This window comes from Lycorma delicatula, chromosome 6 (genome assembly GCF_047948215.1).
Source record: "Lycorma delicatula isolate Av1 chromosome 6, ASM4794821v1, whole genome shotgun sequence".
NCBI lineage: Eukaryota > Metazoa > Arthropoda > Insecta > Hemiptera > Fulgoridae > Lycorma > Lycorma delicatula.
In genome coordinates this window covers 14,708,656-14,729,081 of record NC_134460.1, presented here as the reverse complement: position 1 = coordinate 14,729,081, position 20,426 = coordinate 14,708,656, and the positions used below count along the sequence as shown (strand labels likewise).

Below are 20,426 nucleotides of genomic sequence, written 5' to 3'. Positions count from 1 at the left end.
AGTAGCTGGAGATAGGGAAGAGAGTAGAGTGTTTCAAAATGCATAGCGATAGAATCATTGTAATAAGGATAAAATCAAAACCTAAACCACCAACGATTGATAACATCTATATGCCTACAAGCGCCCATGATGATGATGAGGTAGAGTTTGTATACGAAGAGATTGATGAAGCAATTAAACACGTAAAAGGAGATGGAAATTTAATAATAGTTGGAGATTGGAATGTAAGCATTGGAAAAGGCAAGGAAGGAAATATAGTGGGTGAATACAGGCTGGGCAAAAGGAATGAAAGAGGGGACATACAGAGTTTTGCACGAAGTATAATTTAGTACTTGCCAACACCCAGTTTAAAAATCATAATAGAAGAATAAACACATGGAAAAAGCTAGAGGATATTGCAAGGTATCAGATAGATTATATCATGGTTAAGATAAGATTTAGAAATCAACTCATCGACTGCAAAACTTACCCTGAAGAAAAGGTGCCAGATGAATCGGTGGAATTTAGAGAAGCTTGAGGAAGAGGAGGTAAATAAGATTTTTGAGGAGGACATTGCAAGAGGTCTGACTAAAAATGATAAGGTAGAAAATGTAGAAGAATGGAAGAATGTTAAAAATGAAATTCTTAAATCAGCAGACACTAACTTAAGCGGAACAAAGAGAACTGGTAGATAACCTTGGATTTCAGACTATATATTGCAGCTGATGGATGAACGTAGAAAATATAAAAATGAGAGTGATGAAGAAAGTAAAAGGAACTATAGACAATTAAGAAATACTATACACAGGAACTGCAAACTAGCAACAGAAGAGTGGATTAAAGAAAAGTGTTCAGAAGTGGAAAGAGAAATGAACATTGTTAAAATAGAAGAAGCATACAAGAAAGGTAAGGAAAATTTTGGGGTACATAAATTAAAATCTAATAATGTGTAAAACAAAGATGGTACACAGATATATAATACGAAAGGCAAAGTTGATTGGTGGTTGGAATATATTGAAGAGTTAGACGAAGGAAATGAATTAGAAAATGGTGTTATAGAGGAAGAAGAGGAAGTCTAAGAGGATGAAAGGGGAAAAATATACTGAGATCTGAATTTAAGAGAGCATTAAAAGATTTGAATGGCAGGAAGGCTCCTTGAATAGACGGAATACCTGTAGAATTATTGCACAGTGCAGGTGAGGAAGCGATTGATAGATTATATAAACTGGTGTGTAATATTTATGAAAAAGGGGAAATTCCGTTAGAATTCAAAAAAAGTGTTATGGTCATGATACCAAAGAAAGCAGGGGCAGATAAATGTGAAGAATACAGAACAATTAGTTTAACTAGTCATACATAAAAAATTTAACTAGAATTTACAGGAACCAAACAGCAACAGTAATAATTGAACAACATAAGAAAGAAGCCGTAATAAGAAAGGGAGTTACTTTTTAATTATTACATAGAACTAGCAGTTAATAATGTTAAAGAACAATTTAGATTTGCAGTAACAGTACAAGGTGAAAAAATAAAGATTCTACGATTTGCTGATTATATATAACAATTCTAGCTGAGTAAAAAGGATTTAGAAAGAACAAGAACAGCATGGATGAAGTCCTACGCAAAAACTACCGCATGAAAATAAATAAGAACAAAACGAAAGTAATGAAATGCAGTAGAAATAATGAAGATGGACCACTGAATGTGAAAATAGGAGGAGAAAAGATTATGGAGGTAGAAGAATTTTATTTCATGGGAAGTAGAACTACTAAAGATGGATGAAGCAGGAGCGATATAAAATGCTGAATAGCACAGGCGAAATGAACCTTCAGTCAGAAATATAATTTGTTTACATCAAAAATTAAATGTCAGGAAAAGATTTTTGAAAGTATATGTTTGGAGCGTTGTTTTAGATGGAAGTGAAACTTGGACGTTCGGAGTTCCTGAGAAGAAAAGATTAGAAGCTTTTGAAATGTGGTGCTATAGGAGAATGTTAAAAATATTGGAGGGACAGATAGAAGGAAAAAATTGTGCAGGCAGGCAACGTTTGGAATATGTAAAACAAATTGTTAGGGATGTAGGATGTAGGGCATATACCAAAATGAAACAACTAGCACTAGATGGGAATCTTGGGGAGCTGCATTAAACCATTCAAATGACTGAAGATAAAAAAAAAATGCTAACTAGAGGAGTGGAAGAGCACAGTGGAAATAAAAGGAAGGATAGTGATGACAAAGAGCCTTCAGATAGAATCTGAAAATTATTACATTTTACATTTTTATTAAATGATTTGAAGATTGATTTTACATTTCAAATATTCGAATTTTCATGAGTAAAAATTTCAAAGTTTTTGTCTCTGTCCTAGGAGTGATGTAAAAGATATTTAATATCAATGAAGCTCCTACAGCCATTTCTGTGCTAGATAAATCAGAAATCATATGTTTTTTAACCAAGTGTTTCTCTTTTGTCATGTAAATCAGCGATTCCTAAATAATAAATTATTTACTTAAAATCTTTCTTTCTCTTTTCCTGTTTAGCCTCTGGTAATTACTGTTCAGATAATACTTCAGAGGATGAATAAGGATATGTATGAGTGTAAATGAAGTCTAGTCTTCAGTCTCGGTTCGACCATTCCTGAGATGTGTGGTTAATTGAAACCCAATCACCAAAGATCACTGGTATCCTCGATCTAGTATTCAAATCCGTGTAAAAGTAACTGAGTTTACTAGGACTTGTACGCTGGAACTCTCGACTTCAAAATTAGCTGATTTGGGAAGATGCATTCACCACCAGACTAAGCTGGTGGGTTTTACCTAAAATTTAGATTTCTTGATGTATGATTAGATTCATAAATACTGTATGCGATTAAAAAAGTTGAACTCTTTAAATTTCCCGATAAATTAACATGAAACAAAATATTAAATTAAAAAAAGCTGAATTATTTATTGGTGATTATAAATTAAAATTATTAATAAATCTACCCAATTCCTTCTGAGCTTGTTTTCCTTAATTCTAATCCTAAATTAAACGTCTTCAGAGGTTTTTGTTGGAAGAACTGTGTATTATTTTTGAGCTATTACGAGAACATAATGCAGGATCTTGGATTAGGTTTTGAAAGATCTTTCTTTATTATTGGTGATTTGTTTGAAGGGTGTGTGATTTAAACTGTGCTTATTCACTTGAATATTGTTTTATATGTGTTTGTAACATGCAGGATAAAAATTTGTCATTTTGAACAACTACTCAAAATATATAAAAATAACTTCCCAATCATGTATGCTCTCTGAAAAATCACAAATAAAATCTTTTAAAGCCTAATAGAGAATGTAACTCCATACATTGCAACAAAACCACACTGCTCTCAAAAGCATTCTCTTAAAAAGAATGACTGACTAAATTTTTACAATAAATTACTCAATTTTGTGTAAACTTATAATTTATTTAATATATTGATATGATTAATTTAAGATCTACTGTTGTGTATGATTCTTCATGATCCATTTTATTGAGATATCAGTTTTCCAGTGATACTTTACACATTTTCTACTTGCTGCAGTATAATTCAGTTTTACTGAACTTGATATTACATTATCAGTTTTATATTCCTGAACTAGTAGCTGTTTACTTAAACCGTTTTGCATCCTTGAAACCTTCTGCTGGATATAATTAATTTTTTGTTTAAATCAACTAGTTAACATAAATTACATTTATGAAATTATGTAAAAGTTGTTTTACTGTAGAAAAATAATAGGAATATGAAATATCTTAGAATTTTTATGCTATATGTTGAAGTTACTCTGTCTTATTATGAATATACTAACATACCCCGTTGCAACTTCGCCCATAATATAGATGTAGCTTCACTCGCAATGCTTTTTTAATAGCAAACTTATTTTCTTATAAATACAAAATATTTAATCAACAGATTAAATATTTTGATTATTCAGATTTTCATTAAATCCTGATAAAACGGTAAATAAAATTTTTTTATGAAAAATACTAAAGGAATATACAATAAACAATGAATTGTTTCCCAAAACTTAAATAAAGGAAGATAAGAAAACTGAACAATATTTGTTAGACCAGTCCATTTTATGAATGAATTAAAATAGTTCAATATAAAAGTCCAATAAAGATAAACAAAAAATTTATTTCAAATCTAGCATCCCCATCGCGGCTTCACCCGTGCTCTATGGTTACTTGCGTTTCCCGTCACGATCAGTGTCATAGCTCGCTTCGCTCTCCCTTCCCGTTTCTCTTTCCCTTTCTCCCTTTTCCCCTTCTCATTTATTATTTTTCCATTTCCTTTTCCCCTATTTCCCTTTTTATCCTCTTCCCTTTTATCTTTGCCGATTTTCCCCTTTCGATTTCCCCGGTTTCCCGGGTTCCCCGGTTTTCGATTTCAGTTGGTTTTCAATGAATTTCGGTACGGGTTCATTTTGCCGCTAAGCAGAAATCATGATAAAATGCTTTGTTATTCCTAATTTAAAAACAAAGCCTTCTCCGGACACATGTGTATTATAAACTTTTATCATTATTTTAGAAACAGAGAAATACAGCTGTAAAATTTAACGGCATTCTTCTGGAACACTCGCACACTCATTCTGTCGCTCTGTGCGCACACACGATTTGATGTAACGAATTACTTCATTTCCATGCTTACCTACGCTTTTAATCTCTACCAATTTTCTTGCATCTGGCATCTTCAATTATTGTTTGCTTTACATATTCTAATTTTTTTATTTCTATTTTAATTTAATTATTTTAAATTTAATTTAATTTTAATTAAATGTATTTAATCCCCTTCCTCTTCCCTTTTCACTCTTTTATTTTTTCTCATTCCCCTTTCCCCTTTTTCCCATTTATCTCTTTTTCCCTTTCTCCCTTCTTCCCCGCGCGTAAATCGGTCCGATAATTTTTTAGTCTACAGCGGACACATATCGGAAACACTGCAATGTAATCGTAAAATATTTAGTATAGCGTATGTTGCTTTTACGTGCAAGAGATAGCGCTGTTAACACAAAATTTAGTTTTTTATCAATTTGAACCCCCTAAAATCAAAATTTCGCAAATTCCTTTCTTAGTGCACGCCTACTTAAAAGATACGAAGGTACCCTGAAAATTTCAAATCTCTACCTATAATAGTTTTGGTTGTACGCCGAGTCAGTATCTCAAGTCAGGAAATTCTCTTTTATGTAAGAGATTTGTATACATAGTCAAAAATAAAAGAACGTTATCATAATTCAAATATATTTCTTTGTTACAGAACATACATTTTACAAAATGAATGACAGATATTTTTCTTTTATAAGTAAAGTTGCAAGCCTGCTTTTTATTCAAATTCTCGATATTGTTTATTCTGATTTCTTAACATAACCTAACTGTTTTAAGTTTCTTTCTAACTTCTAAATACGGTATTATAGGTGTAATAATAGGTATTTTATTTTAATTTAAACCATGTCAGTAAGTAAAGGGTGAGTTTTCTTAGATTTTAGCAATACTTCAATATATTGTATTCTTAAATTCTAGTAAATTGCCACAGGTTGGGTATTTGTTGATTTGATTTGTGTTAAAAAGATTTTAAATCCAACCCAAAATGTGATCAGTTATTATGTTTCAAATCACTTATGTGCTAAAGATTTGGTTTTATTTTGAGGTCTATTGATAATGTAATTAATTATGTTTTTTTAATGATTATTATTGAAATATCTTTCTGTTTGCAGGAATCAGAGCCTACGTGATGTTGCAATAACTTTAAATAGACAGCAGTTGTTAATGCCGCCTTTAGAATCTGATGCTAAAGAAAGGACCCTTTTAGTAGTGGGAAGTAAAGGATCTGTAAGTAGAAATAGTTTAATAATATTAACATTATTTATTATATTTTTATATTGTACTTACATAAATTATGACAAAGCTACGTAGCTTTGTCATAATGTAAGATGTACTTAGTTTCACTTAAATTTCTTATGACTAGTTTTTATGTTTTATAAAATTTGAACTGTTGTAAGTTCATTTTTTTAAAACAGGTTTCTGTAAATGTATTTATTAATAGAAATGTAATGTTCTTTGAAGTAAGAACAATATATTTAGATTTTGATAAATTTCTTCCTTAAATTACTTAAGTTATACAAAAATACCATAAGAAAAATGTGTTTCTATAATTCCAACTTTAAAAGCAGATAAATACAATGCCCGTTTGTGAAAAACATTTCAAGTTTATGACCTTCTTCTGCTGTTACTTTTTAAATAGATTATAGTACATAATCGTGTTCTATTTTCAGGGTAAATCAACTTTGATCGATAAATTTCTAGACAGAAATGAAATTGAAAAACCAACACTTGCTCTTGAGTATTCCTTTGGCCGCAAAGCTGGAAAAAGTTTGGTATGGAAATTTATTTATTTTAAAATAATTATGTAATTAAAAGTATCTTATCCTTAGATATATCCTTCTGTTTGTACAATTAATTTTGCAATCCTATCGTGAAATGTTTGTTGAGCGTTGAAACATTTTAATTATACTATTGTGTTTATGAAAATGACATGAGCTGTAAGAATTTTACTAATGCCTTTAATCAATATTGCAAAATAGTTTTAAATTTTATAAAAATCTTTCTGTAGAATTTGAATTGAAAATAAATAAATCAGTTTAAAAAAAATAATACTTTTTAAATACTTCTTTAAATTTTAACTTTTGAAATTGGCACCGAGTAAAAAACAAATAACAATCGATTTAATAACCCTTAATATGGTGAAAATGTTAAAAAGTCAAAATTTAAAGAATAGTAAAAATGTTATTTTTAGTTATGCAAATTTTTGTTAAATCATATTTATTATATATTTTTAAGGTTTATTTTATTTTACGCTTTTAATTTTTAAGGAATGCAAGAATGAGATAGCCTTATCTTTATAAATGACATATTTTTTGTTTAAAAATCTTCCAACAATGGGATCATCATCTCTATAAAAAGAACTGCCTCTATAAAGCAAAAATAAAAACATGAACATCACTCCATTTGATAAAAAAGATTAAGATTTGAATATAAATAATATAATATATTCAAATGTTATAAAAGTTGTTTATTTTGTTTCGAACTTTATTCAACATTGTTTGGAATGCTTTCTGCAATATTCCAGGTGATATTGACTAAAAAATACTAGACTAAAAACTAGTCAATATTTATTTTTAGCTGATATGAACCAAACTATGAGGATTGTTTCATTACACATTTTACTTTAGAAAAGTAATCCCATTAAAAGATGTACAGAGTTGATAGGTCAGGGAACCATAGAAGCAAGGACCCTAGAATTAAACCTGTCTTTGAAGAATTTAAAAATAATAGAAACATGACAGGTGACATTATCCTGTAACAACCAGCAGTACCCTTTCATTCTTTTCTAACACCACTGAACTGTACATCAGTTCCTTAGTTATGTTTGGAATTTACTTTTTAAAATTGGCCTAGTCACTTTTTCTTGATAAAGCACACCACACACTAATTTTTTTTATATAAATATATATATATATATAGTACTTACTTGTGTATATATATATATATATATATATATATATATATATATACACAAGTACTTACAAAAATATTGAGTTCCTAGCTCCGCATCGCAGCTTCACCTGCACTATTGGGTTACTTGTGTTTCCCAAAGCGACCAATCTTTTTATTTTATGTTTTTCAGTCAAGTAACCAGAGGCAGATCCAGCAAGTCACACATACAGTAACAGTGGCAGTGGCTGTGTTGGTTGAGCCACAGCACCGTATATTTCCACACCCCTTAAAAAAATCCAAAAATGCTTTTTAAATATTTATCTGAAGTGTATTTGCAGGTAATCTACTGATTATTTCGTTAGTATAGTCAGGATTGGGAAAATTTAAAATCATTGTTCAAAATAATTTTTACCTTTCTTCACCCCCTTCAAGGTCAAATTTAAAAAATCTAAAAATTGGTTTATTCATGTTTAGATTACTCAAATCAAAAATCTGGCAGACTTCTTCATTTGTTTCCAAGAAATTTAAAAAAAAATAGTAAATTTCATTGTTATTCCATTTTTACCTCTGTAAACTGGGAATTTCAAAAAATCCTTTTGTAGTGTGCAGTTGTACTGTAAGAAGAACATGTATATAAATTTTCATCAATTTATATTCAGTAGTTTTTGCTTGGAGTTGATTATAAATCACTCATGTATGATGTCTTCAGTTTGAATAAGATTTCTATTGAAAATATCTCTACTGAAAAGTATCTTAGGTACGATTCACTGTAAGAAAGGAACATGAGAATTTAGCAGCTTGCCACCTAGCGGCCCAAATGAGAAGTGTAACAGATTATGTATTTACACATTTTAATAAATAATTTTTCAATTTTGGATAACATTTCCAAATAACTGTATTCTGTTAGATCGAGAGTGTACCTGATGCATGCAAAAGTTAGCCTTAAACCTACTAACAAACACCTCATTTGAATTTTGAAAATTGGACCATTGTTTGGAGAAATATAACAGTACCCTATTGCACCTCCCAAAACAGTTCCCCAGGGGCACCCCGTTTATTATCAGTTGATGATGATTGGTCTAACCTCCCACAAGGTGCTCACATACCTCACCATCCTGGCCTGGGTGGCTGTAACGAGCAAGTCCCCACAGGAAGCCCATTATTGTTAAACAGAATTTTTTAAATTTATTTAATGTTAATTTAATTCTATTACTTTTGTAATATTATTCATTTGATTGATTCAAATCATTCACAGTTCAGACCCTGCCCACACAGTGACAGAGACTCACAGTACATAGTTCATTAATTCAATTCATTAAAGTTTGCGCTTCAACTGGAAAATTTCCACTAGTACATACGCATATATATATATAAAATTTATTTTAAATTAAATATATCTAAAAACCTTCTCACTTATGTTAAGAAACATGGTGGGTAAAAATTTGGTTGTGGTTGATTTAGTAGTTTATTGTTTTTGAAAAAACCCTCTTCCTCTTTATGTAACAATATAGATATATGTCTATATGTTATATACGTGATAGTTTTGGATGTTTCTGTATCCACTGAGAAGAAACAAAGCCTCATTAAAAAAGAAAGTCAAGTCTATTTGGGCAAAGTTTTTAAACCATTGACTTTTAACCGTTTACATTAATCAGTAATTTTTTTATCATCTTGTTAAGTCCGTGCAGAATTTGAATATAATATATTTAAAATTTATCTTAACTATATGTTCAAATCACAAATCATTTGTTTTAACTTCCTGAGAGATATGTTTGGGGAAATGTAATCAATTCCCCTCAACTTTTCATTCGTTTCATCTCCTCCTAAAATTAACTTTGTCATTCATTTTTGGTCACAACGATAATCTCTTGTGAAATTTTTTTACTGATTTCTCAATATTTTTTTTTTATTGCCTTTGAACTTTTCAATAATTTATTCATGCACTCGATGTAAAAGGATTTCATGAACATTCTTTCTTCACTTGTACTCATCTTACCATGACAACACGTACTAAAATGTTTAAACATCACACTAAATTAAGTTTTTATAAACTTATCAGCCTGTATTTCAGATTATTAAGTATATTAGATATTAGTATAAACTGACAATAGTGTATGATGACTGTATATGAATGTTTTGAATAAAATAAATGTCCTGGAATTTTTCTCACTTACATGAGTAAATAAATTTTATTTATTTACTCTTTTATAAGAATATAGTTTATAGTTCCAAGAAGAATAAAATGTTAAATAATTTTCCACTATTTTCCTTGTCTGCGGTTTCAAAACAAATGTTGGGAATTGCATTTTTCTATGATGGGATGTGTTATAAGACAATACACTGGTAAAATAATTTATAATGGTAAGCTACTGGCCATTTTTTTCCTTATAAATAGTTTTTATTGTCAAACATATAACAATTTTGTTTGGTCAACATAATATTATCATTATTACTTTTTAATTGTGTTTGTTAAAAAACGATTTTCTTAAATTTATAATGAGTAATAAAAATTATACACAATAATATTACAACCTCTCTGAAAATGTTATATTTTTTTACAGGTTAAAGATATATGTCACATATGGGAATTAGGAGGTGGTACATTATTTACCAGTCTATTGTCAAATGAGGGTGGAGTGTTAAACTCACTTAAAATAAAGTCAATGACAGTGGTTATGATGCTAGATCTTTCATCTTTAAGTACTTTATGGACAACCTTAGAAACATTATTAAATATTATAAAAACTTTTTTGATGCAAAGAAAAGATTCCAGTACTCTTATAAATAATGTTAAAAAGAAAATACCTAGCGATCATCCTGTAAGTATAATTTATAGTTTAATTTAGTTATTCGTAATATACGTTACATTATTAACACATCATATTCTTATTGTTTTGAACAGCTGTAAAGATATTGAAAATTCATTGATCAACATGGTAAGATTTGGTTAAATTGTTTAAAAAACTCTCACTCTCTGTATTGTATGGAAATGTGCTTCCAAGAGATATTTTTGAAGAGTTATTGTTACTCCTTTGGTAGTATTGTTAATGCTGTCTGAAAGTGCATATGAGACTCCCTTAGTATGCGGTCAAATAATATATATGATCTATGTTCATTTGCTTAATTTTTTTTAGTATTTGTATCTGTATATTATTATATGTGTTTGATACTGCTATCACCAAACATACTTTTGGTTTGCCCAAAGTAATATATAATGCAGGCAGTGCATTTTAATTTGCATATCACCATTTTACTATTTTATGTTTATAAGACTGCTTTCGGTTGATTGAGCGAGTAATTTCTAAACTTTTTCTTATTCATATCCCTCAGTATTTATTTTTTAACCAAAGTAAAATTGAACTAAAATATTAAATACAAAGAATGCCTCTAATTTAACACTTATTTTTAAACCTGTTGTATATTTTTTTGAAAAAAAGTGAATTTTAAAAATGAAAACATTGTCAGAATTTGCAAATATTTCTGGGTAAAATACTTTAACTTATGTGCTTTAATCATCCTGAATTTAATTATTACAAGTGTAAAAAGAATGAGGAGCAGTTTTTTTTTGAGATTATCAGATTTAGATATGTACAAAATTAAACTGGGTCAACATTTAAAATCTCTGGGTTAATTAAGCTACATTTTTCTCATGTTTAAAAAAGCCTTATCTAAATATTAAAAGTTTTTAAGCATGCAATGCTTTACATGAGTTATCAAACATGTTTGCTTGATGAATTAATTCATCTAACAAGCTTTAAAATTTGTTCATAGTGTTATGGAAATGGAATTTTGTAGAGTATGAAAAATGCCATACTTACTGGGATTTCAACCCAGGATTCAAAGACGAAAGATTGAGTTGCTGCCATCATCAGAGGTCAGCAATGTAATGTTGACATAGAATTTTTTTATCATAAAGTATTCTAGAATTTGTAATTTATTAATTCATTAATTTAATTTGATATTAAAGAAACATGAAAAATATAATAAAGACATAGTATTGAAGGAAATAGATAATTAATTAAGTATACGGTCTAACTAACCAATTAACATAATTTACATTTACAAATAAATGTATGTGCTTACATATCAACATTTTATCTATTTGGTTTAATTTTTGGGCTTTTGATCAATCTTCCTAAAAAAAAATGTTTGTTTCTTTTCTATGAAACTATACACTTATTTTTAACTTTTTTTTTCTAATTGTCAACTTGTTCAATCATGTCAGTTTTTGTTTTAGCATTTAATTATGGATTATGTTGCTCTATAATGAAAGCTTATCTCCAATGATAGAACCAATAAATTTACAGTCATTCTTTTTTACCTTATCAGTTGTTATAATCTGGCATTGTTCAAATAATGACCCTATTTCTTTATTTCATTATACCTAAACATGCATATTATGAGAAGTATATCCAATTACAATTGACATGTAAAGAAACATTAGTGAAGTAGCAAAAAATTCAACATGAATAAAATTTAAAATAATAATTGTGACAGGAAGTCATTTTATTAATTTTCTGCATCACAGTTTCGACAAAGTAATAATAATAATAGCTGTGTTTGTGTTAACGCAAATGATGTTTGTAACATCATAAAATTATATTTTCTGTCATAGAACAGTGTGCTAAAAGATAATTTTGCTTCAAAGATCAGAATCAGACATTAATGTACAGTGAATTGGAAGTGAAAAAAAATCAAATGACAACTGTTTCCAAGAGAGTCTTATTAGTATTGATGATATTTGTAGTGAATATCAGTCTATTGTTATGAATGACCAAAGGAATGAGTATGTTTAAAATATTAAAAGGAAATCTGTTGATTAAATAGCATTAAAAGTTAAAATATCAGTTGGAAGTTGTTATAGTATTCTCCTTGGTGATCTGAAAATTTATCATATACTTGTCAAAAATTCTTTTTAAACATTTTCTAGAAAATTGTTATCTGCAGAACAGTGAACTCCCTGGAGCGTCAAACTCTCCTCACTTGACATCTGCTGATATTTGCTTGATTCCTTTCTTAAAATTTATTCTGAAAAGAAAACTGTACAAGCTGAGAATATCATCACTGAGGTAATGAAGTAATTAGAACGGTTTCTAAGAACTGAGATTCCAGGAATGTTTTCAAAAAATTTATGAATATTGACAGAAGTCTGAAACTTCTAAAAGAAAATATAATGCAGAACCTTTTAATACACTTATTATAAAATAATCTGGGAAATTTTTTAAGCTGCTTTATACAAAGTAAGTTAGACAAATTCTAATCTACAAGGCATATTCATAAAGTAAGGGCAATTTGGTCTTTAAAAATTAACTCGTGAGAAAAGGTTTTTACTTTCAATTTAGTTTGTTACATATCTACTTCACTTTTCCATATAATTGCCATTTAGTTCTAAGCGCCTTTCATAATGCTGCACCAGTTTCTTTAACTCTTCTGCATAGAAGTTCGTTGCCTGGGAATTGAGCCAGTTGACAATGACAGTCTTCAGTTCCTCGTCGTTTTCAAAACGTTGGGCATGTCACTCTACTCTTTGTCATGCACATTTGTGTGGCCCTTTTTATACTCTGGACACCATTATCTAAAATCTTTCCTTCACTCATTACTGTAGGTCCATATACTAGGCACAACTCCTGATGAATTTCAGTAACTAAAGATCCTTTTGCACACAAAATTCGAATCACAGTGTGCACTTTACAACTGGTGGGAGAAACGATTGTCTTGGACATTGCGATCTGCAATCAACGGCAGGCAAACAACTACTAAATCTAAGCAACAACTGCAGTTGCTTCGTAAATAGCCGATAGATGGCGCTGCATATGTGAAACTGTGTTCAGACTTGCTAATATTTAAATATAAGCCGATGGCCCTTACCTTATGAATATGCCTTGTATCTTGGAATTTTTGACATACTTTGAAATCTAATTTCAGGAACTTATGACATTCAGTGTTTCAAATTCAAATTAAAGGTTACTTCTAAAAGGAAATATTATTTTAATGTTTAATAAAGAAAGTTGCATTAGAATAATTAGTTATTTGAATTGAAGCGTGAAACGACGTATAGATGGAATCTTCAGTATGAAAATTTTGGATCAGTTGAGTCATACTATTTGTGAATGATAAATAAAACTACTGGGAATGATTTTGAAAACTTTTTATGTTTTTTTTATCATTTCCTATCATAAAGTTTAATATCATGATCTGTACTGTAGAATCATGTATTCTTATTCTTTAATTATGAGTTTTTATTAATTTTGATACTAAACTACTTGACATAAGATTTTATTAATTTTGGCTCTATGAAAAAATTGTTAAAAACAGATCAAATGTTAAAACTTATGATTTATTATTCTTGGAATATTTAATTTTTTTTTACATTACTTCACATTCATGTTGGTGTTCTAATAACAGTTTATTATAATTTTATTGATTTTAGGATTATTTAAGAATGGATCCGTTTCCAATACCCCTTATAATAATTGGTGGAAAATATGACTTATTTCAGGTAAATACGATTGAAAGTTTTCTCTAACATCTTAAATATAAGTATATTTTTAGAGTTATTTTTCAGTATTCATAACTATTAGAAATAAAAGAAAAATATAAATTATATAGCTCTTTACTGCGCAGAACATCTTCCTTAACTATCCAGTAACTATAACTACGATCAGGTGCTTTATCATATTAAATTTATCAGATTTTTTAGCACGCCTGACCTGGTCTGCAGCCTGCTGTAAAGACATTGACTACGATCACTTTTACATTTTCTATTTTATGAAGGTGTTTTTTTTTTATTTTTTATATTTTATACAAATTTTTCTCCAGTTTTTCTAGACTTAACTAGCTGGGATTTCTAAGAATTTTACAGCTTTATGCACCTGATAACAATTTATTAGAAGATTTGATGTTCATTTACACATAATGTATTTCATGTATACATGAAACATGTACAGTCTGGTCTGTTCACTCACGTTTTGATGACTGCAGGATTTTTTTATCAAATTCTTTTTTAATAGTTTTCATGCAAAGTAATAATTTTGATCAGTGAGGAAAATTAGTATAAATTTTATTTGGAAGTATGAATGAGAGATATAATCCATGAACTCTGGAACTCATTTATAGTTTACTTTTTTTAGACCTAGTTTTGATACAATTTTAATGTTGAAGATTTCCTTGAATTCCAAATAGTTGACAAACATTTCTTTATGTCTGGTTGTACGTAGAACAATATACCACCTCTTTTATATTACTGCATCCTCCTGTAATATATATTTAGATTATATTAAATTTTATGAAAAATATGAGAATTGGCTTCATATATTAGGCAAGTTTTTTTTTTAACCCTCCAGTTAGGGAACGACTTCTTCAACAGTTTATAGGCACAGATGAAAGTACGCCCATTTACCTCAATGAAGAAATGCTAATGTTCCAGCTATTAGAAGGCCTAGCATAACACCACAGATGAAGCCAGTGCAGCAGCTGAATTGATTCCCATGGCATATATATGTATTGTTTCCTTACCAAATTTTTTACAGGGTTTGCCTTAATCTTTGCAGGCAAATTCTAAAGCTGTTCCTTTTTTTCTGTGGAATAGGACACCCAACCATTAGTGATGCGATCTCTCTGTGATGTATAATTACTCGTATATATGATTTGAATGTAATATTTAGTTATTTATTTACTATGTGAAGATAGTTTCTAGTTTGTATTACTGTGTAAATAGTATAAAAAACTTGTAAGTTTAAATAGAAGAAATGAAGTATTATTGTGGAATAGAATCATCGAATTTAAAATAAAATTACTTAATGTTAAATCCTCCACTAAAAAGAGGCATTGTAATTAATCCAGTATTTCTTAACAAAATTGGGTACATTAATTTGCTGTTTTTTTAACATGATGGGTTAGTTTTATTTATTGTTGTTTTTTAAAGAAGTCAATAATTGCCTATCAGAGTTCATTTTTCTGATTAACAATGATGATTACTGTAAATCCATAAAAAATATAATGCTATTTTTAGTATAGTGAAAAGGGTGAAAGTGTCATGTACAGGAATGAATATCATCTACGCTGTAGTGAGGCTGGCATGACTGATGTACCAAAGTATATTAAACTTGGTGGAGTAAGTAGGAAAAGATTTCATACTTCTCTGTCTATTGTATACAAGGCATAAGGTATTTTTTTTTTTGGGAATAATAGTTTTTAGTGTCTCTTGTGACTTATGTCAGATCCTCCACAATCCTTGTGGTTATGGTATCAGATATACAGGGTGTCCCATATAAAACGCAACCCATCAATCACTCATCCATGAAATGTCAAAAGTCAAGCTTACTCCCCTACTCGTTACTGAAATGGACTCGTCCAACATCTGAACATCACGGCGACGAAGTAGAACACTGCCAATAGTAACAACACTGCAATCATAACGTTCAGTGTATTGCTAGAGACAAGATGGTATTTTCGCTAGACAAAGAAAAACGATTACAATATTGTCAACGGTTCCGTCGATTTCTGCGTGAGGGAATTAATGTTATTGATTTGTTATTTTTCACAGATGAAGCACGGTTTCATTTGGACGACTACGTAAACAGCCAAAACAGTAGAATTTGGAGTGCTGAAAACCCCCACGTTTATCACGAAAAACAATTACACCCGCAGAAGTTGGGCGTGTAGTGCGCAATATCGCGAAAGAAAATAATCGGTCTTATTTTTTTCGAGTACACAATTAATGCAGAACGATATCAGGATATTTTATTTCAGTTCATCGCACTCTTGGAAGAGGAAGACAGACACTGCCGGCTACAACATGAAGGTGCGATGTCGCACCGCAGGTTCAACTTCTGATTTCGTCGAGGAATTCTTTGTTAATAGTGTTATTGGTCGAGGCTTGTGGCCACCAAGATCTCCAGATTTGACTGCGGCGGATTTTTTTCTACGGGGTTACCTCAAAGAAAAAGCCTACAGCAACAAACTACGAACATTTGAACAATTGAAAGTCAATATTGGACAAGCTGTATTAAATATCCAGCCACAAACTTTGAAAAAAGTTGCAAGAAACGCTGTAAAAAGAATTGAAGCTTGTATTCGAGAACCCAACCTTTACTCTAAAGATTGTATTCCAACCTTTACTCTAAATGTAAGGTAATGGATGGTAATAATAAAAATTACATTTACAATTACACATGCCTTTTTATTATTTCAATACCTACCAATATAAGGTTGGGTTGCGTTTTATATGGGACACCCTGCATATTTAAACCTGCATACCAGACAAATAACCATTTAATAAAACATATAAAAAATAATACACATACTGATTCATATGGTTTGTACAAACCTCCCAAATTGTTTTGTGTGGTATTTTTAAAATAAAATGCAAAGAATGTGACCATATTTATATAGGTAAAAGCACTAGATTGTTTTTAAAAATAGATTCAATGAACACTTTAGATATTATAAAAGTAAAAAAAAGGTTTCTGTAATGTTTCTGATCATCTTATAAATAATACACATTCAAATTATATATATATAAATATAAAAGTAAATTTATATTAATCGACCTACATACAGTATGAGGTCACACAATCATAAAAGCTGCTGTAGATTACAGCACACCTTAAGACATTACTAATTTTTAATACTTCAACTTTGTACAGTCACATAACTTTGGCTAGCTAGTCCACATGGATTTCTATTTTGTTAAATTATTTATTTTATTTTTAGTATATATATGCATTTTTTTTCTATATATGCAATTTTTTGAGAAATATGATTCCCAAGGGAATCGACTTTAGAAAAATAAACTATATATATATATATATATATATATATATATATATATATTATATTAATCCTATCAATCAAAGTACAGAATTAATAAAATAAAGTAGGATGACACCTACCTTATTCCATAATTTCAAGCAAGAGCGCTTTCACAACTACCTTGCATTATCAGTTGCTCCATAATATTTCAAATCTTTTGTTGCAAATTACTCATTAAAATTAAAATTGACATTTCAAATTACATTTTAAGATTAAAATTGTTAAAAGATCCTTTTCCAATTAAATCAAAACAGAAATGAAACTAAATTTTTTTTTATATATTCAAAATTTTTATAATTGTAAATTAAAATTAAAAATACAAAATATGAAGTCATTACTAACATTTTTTTTTAAATAATGGCTTAATAAAATAATGACTGAGGTACAGTCACAACTTTGGCTAACTAGTCTACATGGTTTCTATTTTATTTTTATTATTAATTTTATTTATATATATATATATATATATATATATATAATATATAAATATATATATATAATATGTAATAATAATTACATAATGTTATTACACAATTTATATATAAATTATTTATAATTGTATATTATAAAAATATATATAAAAAATATTATAATTATTGTATATATATATATATATATATATATAAACACTTTTTTTAGTGCTCAACTGTTTAGTAGAATAATTATAAAATTAATTGTTTTATAATATCTAAAATACAACAGAACAAGAATTATGTCTTATTATTTATCTTTAAAGTGTACAATACATAAATAGAAATCATTAGTAAGCTTTTTTTAAATAGAATACTAAAAACAATTTTTTTGTAATAAAAGGATTTTGAACCAGAAAAGAAACGTATTGTGTGCCGTTGTTTACGTTATATTGCACATACATCCTGTGCTACATTAGTTTTCTATAGTTCAAAAGATGCTGCTTTAGTGAAACGCACTCGTGAACTGTTAAGTCATTATGCATTTGGAACTACTTCAGTGTAAGTAATAAAGTTTCTTTTTAATAATTTTTTATGATGTTACATTTATAAATGTTTTCTTACAAGAAAAACTAAAAGTATAGCAATCATCATAAAAAAAAGTTATTGCCAAATTATATTGATGTACTGCTAGCTGTTACAGATGAATCTTAATTATCTAAAATAATTCAGATAACAATTTTTGAAAATGAAATTTCATGAAAGAACTGCAAATGGCAATTGCAATTCTCAAATGAAAACAAATGCTTTGTGTTTATTACCCATTTAACAATGTTATTTCGTCAAACATAAAAAACAGGATTTTTTTACCCCAAACTTCTCATAAACTACTACAGATACTGTTCTGGGACCTATTTTATTTGATTTTCAGGTCAAAAACCATAAGAAGTTACCAATTTCCCCGTTCATTAATATCCTAAACATTTCAGTACAACCTCATTTCACTGGGATAGCTGAAACCCAAGCAAACTTTTTCACTAGCTGTAATGTGCAAACAAACCATTTTAGGATATGCTTTATGTGTATATGAACTTTTTCCATTATTTTCACGAGTAGAATAGGTCATGAAAGTCCCAGGAGAACTTTGTAATACACTCTATATAATTTTATATGTGCTTTTTGCAAAACAATGATGCTTTGATTTTGCAGGGAAATTATTACTGGACTTTCATTTACATAAACAAGATTTTATTATCATAGAAAATTTCTGCTTAGTACAGTGTTTCTCAACCTTTCAGTATTTGCGACCCAATAATCAATCAAAATTTTCATTGTGTCCCTCTCTCATACAGTAACTATGTATACAGTAATAACATATTTTGATTATTTTGACGTTAAAGGTACATTACGACCTTAATTATAAGAATAAGTAAATTTACTGATATTTGGCAACACTGATCCGCTGCATTGACAAAACCAGAATCGATGCCTATCTATTGCTCTGTGTTATGTCCACCATATCTATAATACATTCTTGTAGCTCTCAGTTTTGCGAGAAGTTCCAATTTGTCTTGAGCATTCTGGAACGTCTGAATGACCGTCTGCACAAACTTGTATAAATGCTGCATTTTGTTCAATTCCAGCCAGTCTCAGTCGATCTTCCTATCGCTGTTGAATGTATCATGAATGTGTATATTGAAATTTGTGTGTTTATTGCACAATTCATGGTTATAAATATTCACGGCAGTAGATTTATACAGAATCATGGATAAAGTTTTAAGTATGTGTAAGCGAATATTAGATTATAGTGAAGCATCAACACGTGCACAGATGAGCTTGTTCCGAAAATAAAATCAAGAAAATATTCTCAAGAATACTTAAGTTTTGGATTTGCCAGTACTGAAGTAAGTGAAGAATAAAGGCCTGTGTATATGTTATTTGCTCAAAAGTTTTGGCAGCAGACAGCATGAAACCTAATAAACTTAAACAACATTTGGAAACGCTTCATAGTGAGTACGTTAACAAACCCTGAGAATTCTTTGAATTAAATTTAAATCATTTGAAAAGCAAACATCATTTTTAAAAAAAACTTTGAATATGAAAGCTTTATTTGCCTCTTACAAAGTTTCATGTAAAATAGACAGGTGTAAAAAGCCTCACACCATTGGTGAAGAGTATTTTTCCAGCTGCAATTGAGAACAAACTATGTTTGGATATAATTTTGCCAAACAACTGTAGTCCATACATCTATCAAATGATACTGTTACCTGTCAAATTGTGATATAGCTGAAGATGTACAGCATCAGCTTTACAGGAAGTTGCATGACAAATTGTTTTCAATTCAGCTTGATAAGGCAACAGATAGCAATAAAGATGCTCATTTCATTGCTTATGTTCGATTTTGTGATGATATGTCAGCAGTAGAAGAACTACTTTTCTGCAAACCAATAGAACTCAAAGCAACAGCACTTGCATTATTTGCTGTCTTAAATGATTTTATAAACGAGGCAAACGTAGAGTGGAAAAATTGCGTCGGAATATGCATTGATGGTACTCGTTCAATGCCTGGAATATTCCAAACTATACAAGCACTTGAGAAACAAAAATCTCCACAGTATGTTTGGACATATTGCATGATCCACGGAGATGCTCTGTCTTCCAAAGAAATAAGTCCTAGTCTGAATATTGTACTAACAACAGTTGTAACCATAGTAAATTATA

The 20,426-nt window shown here is 29.4% G+C and overlaps 1 protein-coding gene across 8 annotated transcripts in view; it reads left to right on the top strand.

Moving 5' to 3' along the window:
• The window catches only part of LOC142326654 (cytoplasmic dynein 2 light intermediate chain 1-like), a 66,347-nt gene that overhangs the window by 15,154 nt on the left and 30,767 nt on the right, over window positions 1-20,426 (top strand). For 4 of the 8 annotated variants that reach the window (XM_075369255.1, XM_075369252.1, XM_075369253.1 and 1 more), the window contains exons 1-6: window positions 5,350-5,453; window positions 5,703-5,817; window positions 6,261-6,362; window positions 10,044-10,301; window positions 13,913-13,981; window positions 18,109-18,266. In XM_075369255.1, the coding sequence (XP_075225370.1) occupies window positions 5,437-5,453; window positions 5,703-5,817; window positions 6,261-6,362; window positions 10,044-10,301; window positions 13,913-13,981; window positions 18,109-18,266 (719 nt within the window). In that variant the 5' untranslated portion in view covers window positions 5,350-5,436. Of the gene's footprint in view, window positions 1-5,339; window positions 5,454-5,702; window positions 5,818-6,260; window positions 6,363-10,043; window positions 10,302-13,912; window positions 13,982-18,108; window positions 18,267-20,426 lie in introns of those variants that run through there. The other 4 variants (XM_075369257.1, XM_075369256.1, XM_075369259.1 and 1 more) reach the window with 4 other exon arrangements.